This window comes from Lepidochelys olivacea (genome assembly GCF_965140295.1).
Source record: "Lepidochelys olivacea isolate rLepOli2 genome assembly, chromosome: 7".
Lineage (NCBI taxonomy): Eukaryota > Metazoa > Chordata > Testudines > Cheloniidae > Lepidochelys > Lepidochelys olivacea.
The window spans coordinates 100,765,487-100,772,986 of NC_140417.1; the positions used below are offsets into that span (position 1 = coordinate 100,765,487).

The 7,500-nt window shown below is 37.4% G+C and overlaps 1 protein-coding gene across 5 annotated transcripts in view; it reads left to right on the forward strand.

Annotated features, from left to right (window-relative positions):
• The window catches only part of EBF3 (EBF transcription factor 3), a 129,122-nt gene that overhangs the window by 119,410 nt on the left and 2,212 nt on the right, over positions 1-7,500 (forward strand). For 2 of the 5 annotated variants that reach the window (XM_084635620.1, XM_084635621.1), the window contains exons 13-15: positions 407-584; positions 1,854-2,042; positions 2,457-2,654. In XM_084635620.1, coding sequence (XP_084491746.1) covers positions 407-584; positions 1,854-2,042; positions 2,457-2,654 — 565 coding nt within the window. Of the gene's footprint in view, positions 1-406; positions 585-1,853; positions 2,043-2,456; positions 2,655-7,371 lie in introns of all 5 variants that reach the window. The other 3 variants (XM_084635622.1, XM_084635623.1, XM_084635624.1) reach the window with 2 other exon arrangements.

The window sequence follows — 7,500 nt, forward strand, 5'->3', positions numbered from 1 at the left end:
AGTGACTAATGGGAAATCCTAAGTAAATCTGCTAAACAGAGCGGATAAAACATACTGTATTTTGCAAACTAATGGAAAAACACTGCTGCAGTCTCCAAATAAAGTATATTTTTACAATTTTCACATGAGTAACAGCACTAGACCAAATTTTTATGTTAACTTCTTCACTGCTTTATATTGATTATGCTGATAGGAAAGCGTACATAACTTCAGTAACCAGGAGGAAGAATAAAAAGTTCAATCACAACCACAGAAACAAATATCAAATCCCCACATCCACCATAATTTTACCATAATCTCTACCATTAATGATAATGTTATTCCAAATTAGGTTATTTCATAGGGTATCTGGTACCATAAACAAGTACACTACATGTTAGCAATTAATTCTTTTACTGTTTTGTAGGAAATAATCCTGAAACGAGCAGCTGACATTGCTGAAGCATTATACAGTGTGCCACGCAATCACAACCAGATTCCTACTCTTGCCAACACTCCAGCTCACACTGGCATGATGGGAGTGAACTCATTTAGCAGCCAGCTAGCAGTTAATGTTTCAGAAACATCACAAGCTAATGACCAAGGTATGTGGGATTTCAAGAGTTAATCCTTCATGTTGTTGACTGTTCTTAGACAATGTCTATTAATACTGGCTGATGCCATCACTATGCTCTATCTTCCTCCCCCTCCCTTTAGTCCGATCTTTGATCGTGTAATGGAGTGCAGTCTTTAAATTCCAGATAACACTTAATTCTTCCCTTTCTTTGGTTTTCTTTTCTCATGAAGCATCTCCAATGAAAAGATTTATGCAAAATGCAGAAATATATGACAGCACTTGATTAACATTAGATATGAAATGTGTATATATACACATAAGATATCTATACTGTATATTACAAAGCAACTATGTCTGGATATCCTCCAAATGTTTATTCAACATTTACACAGACAAATCTAAATTGCCCACACTGATCTTTTTAGATGTTTTTATAAATGTAAGCACATTTTATATAAATGTAGGTATGTAATATATAAAAATACAATCCTTGTAACTTAATTTAAATTTTCTAACTTAACATACATATAGCAAACTGCATTTTAAATTAAGTTTTATACTAATGAAAGGAGTAAAACCAGCTTCCTAAGTATGTTCAAAACCATATATTTTTGCTTACAACATAATTATAAATTGATTGCACAGATGAGAATAAATTCATGCTAATCTTCTGTGATTTGAAATCCCGATTCTGCTTGGTCTCCTCTTACAAAAGAATGGGTCTTTTAATCCACTTCCAAGTTATAAATCTCGTAAACATTCTCCACTTTGATTCTGGGTTAGTCTTCACAGAAACATGCACCTTTATGAAAGTACTAGCTTATTGTTAGTATAAAAATATCAATCATAAAAATGAAGACCCCAAAACAGCCTTTTAAAGTTAAATCACTGCAACAAACAAGTTTTTTCCTGTCAGCTATGGCATTTGAAGGTCTGTAGAGGCTGAAAGTTCATGCAGTATGTTGGTACAAACCGGGAATCAAGCCTGTTGATAATTGCTACTAAAGACAAATGTGAAGGAAACTGACACGCTTGGATCGAAGAGAGCTTTTGTTGGCTGTCTTTGCTAGGAGGAGAGACAACATAGAGTGCTCGCAGATGATTTAAGTAAGGTTGGCATGATAAGGTTATCTTAAACTGTAAGAGTTGATAGGGCAGTAACAGACAACTTAGAGCAAAGCTGTGCAATCAATTAAAACCTGTAATATATGATGCATGAGGAAACCCCCCCAGCCCTCTAAGTTTATATTATAAATAATAACATTATTTTTTCGGGGTGGGGGGTTTTCTAACACAGTAGGTTACAGTCGCAACACAAGCAGTGTTTCCCCGCGAGGATATGTTCCAAGCAGTACTCCTCAGCAGTCCAATTACAACACAGTCAGCAATAGCATGAATGGATATGGCAATGCCGGCATGCCCAATCTAGGTGTACCAGGTTCCCCTGGATTTCTTAATGGCTCCTCAGCTAACTCTCCTTATGGCAGTAAGTGTCTATTTTTGGTAACACATCATCATATAGATTCATGTTTATTACAAAATCAGATACTTGCATTGTTTTGATTTTTATAATGTGAGCTACTGGATAAAAGGAGGGGTGACTCTGGAGGCTGGACGTAAAAATGAATATAGTAAATTGATCTTTATTTGCCATAATACGGTCTCAGAGACAAAAAATCGGACTGCACAATTTGTAACAAAAGTCCAACACAAAAGAGTTTGCCTGTTATCCAGAGAGTGGCCAAGCCAAGGCATTTCATTATTTTTATTTTTACATATTATATATATATTTATATATATATTTCCAATATTTGAAGAGGCAAGGCCCTATCACTCTCTTTTTCCATGTTTGCCATGAAAAACCTCAATCTGAGTCCTGATTATTTTTGCTTTATTGCAGTAGTGCCGTCAAGCCCTACCATGGCAGCCTCTTCGGTCACCCTCCCTTCAAACTGTAGCAGTACACACGGCATTTTCTCATTCTCACCTGCCAATGTCATCTCTGCAGTGAAACAAAAGAGCGCCTTTGCTCCAGTTGTCAGGCCCCAAGCCTCTCCTCCACCATCTTGCACCAGTGCAAATGGAAATGGACTTCAAGGTGAGCTGGATCTCTCATTTTTTTGTGTATTGCAGGCTTTTTAGTGCATACACTAAAACTCTATAATCATGTCTTTTTGGAGAGCAGTACCTTTTGACCTAAACTGAAATTAGAAAGGATAACATTCTTAGTTTTCTGGTTCTGCAATATAAATGCAAGAATGTCATACTAAAAACAGTAGCACAGAAATATGCTAAAATTTGAAGCAAATCCTAGTTTGATTTTAATTCTTGCATTAAGGGATATAGTAGCTGCTTTCCTGGCATTTTCCCTTTAGGTTTCATACATTAAACTTTAAACTAAACACACATCTCTGAATGCTCCTTACAGATCATGTACAGTCCTTGCATTTCTTTATACATTCTCTGCATACATTTTTGATGAACATTTTTAACTGTAGTATTACAGAATATATATTTCCCCGTTTTTACACATGATGTAATTGTTATTTTAAAATATGTCAAAAAATGAAAACTGGTTGAAATTGTTGCTCAATGGGCTGACCTTCCCTGGTATTGACTAACCAGATTTAACCAATTTGCACATCTTGCTGGGCTTTATGGGCCCATTATTGCCATGTTAAACTAGATACAGGACTTGGGGAAAAATGAAAGGTTTTAATTAAAACAGGCAACTCTGAGCTTCTGCTTTTTTGTTTGTGTGATTTTATATGGGCATTATCATGGGCATTTTTATAAATCAATTGCAGAATTCACTTGGTCACCTAATGGCATTGGGGCAGAATTATGGTGCAGTGCAAATTTATAAGAGGAATAAGGGAGGGATAGCTCAGTGGTTTGAGCATTGGCCTGCTAAACCCAGGGTTGTGAGTTCAATCTTTGAGGGGGCCATTTAGGGATCTGGGGTAAAAATTGGGGATTGGTCCTGCTTTGAGCAGGGGGTTGGACTAGATGACCTCCTGAGGTCCCTTCCAACCCTGGTATTCTATGATTCTATCCACAAAGGGGTTTCCCTTTTTATGACATTTCTCCAAGAATGGATGATAAGTAATGCCCGATTAATTTGAACGGTTCAAAAGGGTTAGTTGCCTACCTGGTTCCATTAGAGGGCCCAATTCTGAGCTGTACTGAATTGAAACACTTCACCTCCCACTGAAGTCAGATGGGATTGATTGAAGGCACTGAAACCTCCCAGGTTTAGACCCACATTTCTCAACAAAAATTTAGAACATTCTTGTTTACATTGCAATAGTGCCCACAGTATACCAGGCACTTTCCAAACACAGATGAAGACACTGGCCATGGTTTTCAAAAGTGATTAGTGATTCTGCATTCCTTAGTTTCTGGGTGTCCAACTTGAAGCATTTTAATGGGGCCAATTTGCAGATGTGCCTGCTCACTGAAAATCAAGATCCTTCGGGTTTCAAGTTGAGCGTTCCCAAAATCGAGGCACCTAAATCACTTGTGATTTCTGAAAATCTTGGCCACCATCACTGCGCCAAAAAGCAGACAATCTAAGTGCTGACCTGCAGTTGGATCCAGGCAGGCCTCAGGGTTCATTCATATAGATCTAATTGCATAAAAGAACAACAGTTAGAGTAACAATTAATGGCACAGTAAATCTTTACTGTGTCAAAAGTAAATCAAAAAGCTATGCCAGGTAGAACCCATATTCTTGTAAAAGTGCCATCCACTTTTAAGATCATCCAAACCCTTTCCGCCGCTCCCCCCCCGGCCCCAACAAACCCCACCATCATTCCAAGTAAAACTTAGGAACCAAATGAAAAGAAATTATGATACACAGAAAACACAGCGTATTATATTTGGGCAGCTATCTTGTATGCAGTATTTATTTATATATATATTTCCACATGAGTCTGTCAACATCCATTAAGCTGGATAATAAAATCAATTGAAAATGCATACTAAAATGATCAAAATGTACATAATGACAATAAGAGCGCCTCCCCACTGAACACTCACCAACAAAAAAAAACCCCAAAACACCACAAAGGCTGGATTTTCAAAAGTATTTAAGCGACTAAAAATACAGATAAGCATCTAGTGGAATTTCCAAAAGCCCTAAGCAAGTTAGGCACCTAACTTCCACTAGACACCGATATTTGTTTTTAGGCACATAAATAATTTCAAAAATCTGGCCCCAAGTAACTACATATGTCTGGCAGCAACGTATTCTGGTTTTGTCAAACCAAAGAGAGAAGCAAACTCCTGAGTTGAAGGCTAACAACACATGGGTGTGAAATTCATCCCACTCCAGGGAGCCAGTCAAGGTCCATGCACCATTTACATCCCACATAAACCCTATTTTGAGGACTTAAACAGGATTTAAGAAGAGCCTAAGCATTGTGATATCACTCTGCATCCAATGTGAATGTCCTACTCCTACCACAAGACTTTAAGGACTTTCCATTTATGTGTCCCAGCTTGATTTTAACTGTTACATTAACACACAAATAAAGAGAGGGGCTCTACAATATCCAGCATACAAACTGTAGAGGCACTCACAGTTCAAAATCAGCATCTTGAATTGAAATGTACCAAAAATGAATGGGAAGCGAGTGCACTCTCTGAACTGTCATATGTGCTTCCCTAATCAAACACCACAAGGGCTTTTGCATGAAGGATTATTTGGAGAATTTCTCCTTTTTTTCAAATAGTCAAAGTCATTTATTGACACTGAGTCAATTTCTGAAGTGTGTTAATAAGTATCTTGTTAATATCATACACACAACTAGAGAGTTTTCTGATCAGCAAATTTTATAAACTGAAATAAAATAAGAAATTGGGCAGCTGCCATTTGCAGCAGTTGAAGTTCTGGAGTGATCTTCAAGCCCTAGCTGGAGTGTGCTTATATCATTGAATCTGGAGGTGAAAGAAGCATAAATAATGGGTGACATCTCGGCATCATTAGGAATGGTCACACCTATGTAGTCAAGAAAAGACAGAAATAAGAACTCTTGTTCACAGATGTTTATCTGAAGATCCAGAAGCAGTCAGAGGTCTAATAGATTTTGAACCTGAATTATAAAAGATGATACTCCCCTTTAGTTAAAGGGGCAGATATCACTATTTGTCATATTTGTTTTCCCCTGCATAGCCTCTTGTCCGGATTAAGACTCAACCAGCTAGCTCTCATCCAGTGCTAGGAAACCTGATTGATTGTACTGTCCAGGTCCAAAGAAGTCTGAGAGGTAGCGCAAAAGGTCACCAGCATACCAACGTCATTGTAACACAAATTGTCTCATGGCCTCCCCTTGAGGCCTTGTACACACATTGAACAGAAGAGGTCACAGAATTGAGCCCTGCAATATCCCACACAATACACCCCTTAGTACAAATGAGTAATGGCATTGTAGGGTTCACTAGGGTTTATTGTGGCCCTTGCTGTTAGGCAATCCAGTTACTGGATTTGGCTGAATGTGAGAAAATAATACTTTGCTCGGCACATCTGTAATGACTTGGGGGGAGAGACAAAATGGTTTAAAACCATCTTTCTTCTCTCCATATCCAGCTGAAGTTTCAGCCCCCAACATAAGCATCATTAGGGCTGCTCCAAGCTCCTTTGCCTTTTAATGGTCACTCTTATTTCCATTCCACTTTCCCCAGTGCTTTCATTCATCATCTGCCAAGGTACATCTTATTTAGGATCAGATTCTATAAACTGTTATTCTCAGAGTAAGTTGTTTGTTTAACCTCAATTGGACTACTTCTATGAGTAAGAACTACTCATGTGAGTAAGGGTCTATAAGATTGGGGCCCTGGGCCCTGATCCTACACACATTTATGTACATGCTTCATTTTAGGCATGTGAGTAATCCTGTCAACTTTATATGACTTCAGTAGGACAACTTACATTCATAAAATTTAGGCATGTGCATAAGTCTTTGCAAGATCAGAGCTTTAGATTGTAGGTTCTTTGGGGCAGAAGCCTTCTCCCCTCCCCCCATAAGCACAATACTTATTTATGCTGCTGCAAATTATTTTTTAGCAAGAAAGCTCTGGCCAGCTGTGGACTCAGAAATGCAAAATGTATTTAAGACTTGATTTTCTAATATAATCTATAGTTTGTAGATGGTGAAAGATATTTCACATTGGTTCAATATATGATTGCAATGCAGAGCAAAACATATTCAACAGTCTTTTTAAAATTAGAATGATTATTTGCCTGGCAATAAAAATTACTATTATTTATTATTTACGTTACCATAGTACCTAGGAGCCATAGTCATGAACCAGGACTGTTAGGTGCTATACAAATACACAACAAAAAGACAAATCATAAGCTCCTTGCTGAACAGACTAAGTAAATTCTTCTTTGGAAAGAGATTTGATCTCAGTTTGTATGACCAGCAGCCTGATAGTACAATCCTGAGAGAATTCACTCTTTGGAGAGTATATTGAGGGAAACGTAAAGGTAACCAATTTTATTCTGTGCACAAATAGTATTAGTTTAATTATGCACCAGAAGGCCACAGCTGACCAAAACTTCTAAGTGGGACAAAAAAATTTCATCACATTTAACAATATTTGTTGTTAAAAAAATACAATTTAGAATTTTTCCAGAAAATGCAATTATGCAGTAGATAACCCAAATTCCTGCACTGTATGACCTATACTTGCACATAGTTAGGAGTTACAAAAAATTAGTATCAGTTTGTTGTGTTCATTACTAATATATTTATGCACACAACTTCTGAAAAAAAATTGGATTTCCCCTCTTAAATTATACTTTTCAGAATTCTATTTTGGAAGAGAGAAACAGGTAGAGTCAAGGACCAATGGAGGACATATGACTTGGCAGTACTTTCTTGTTGCTTCTTCAGTATCACCTTGAGACAGAACAAGATGGCATCTCCATAATGATT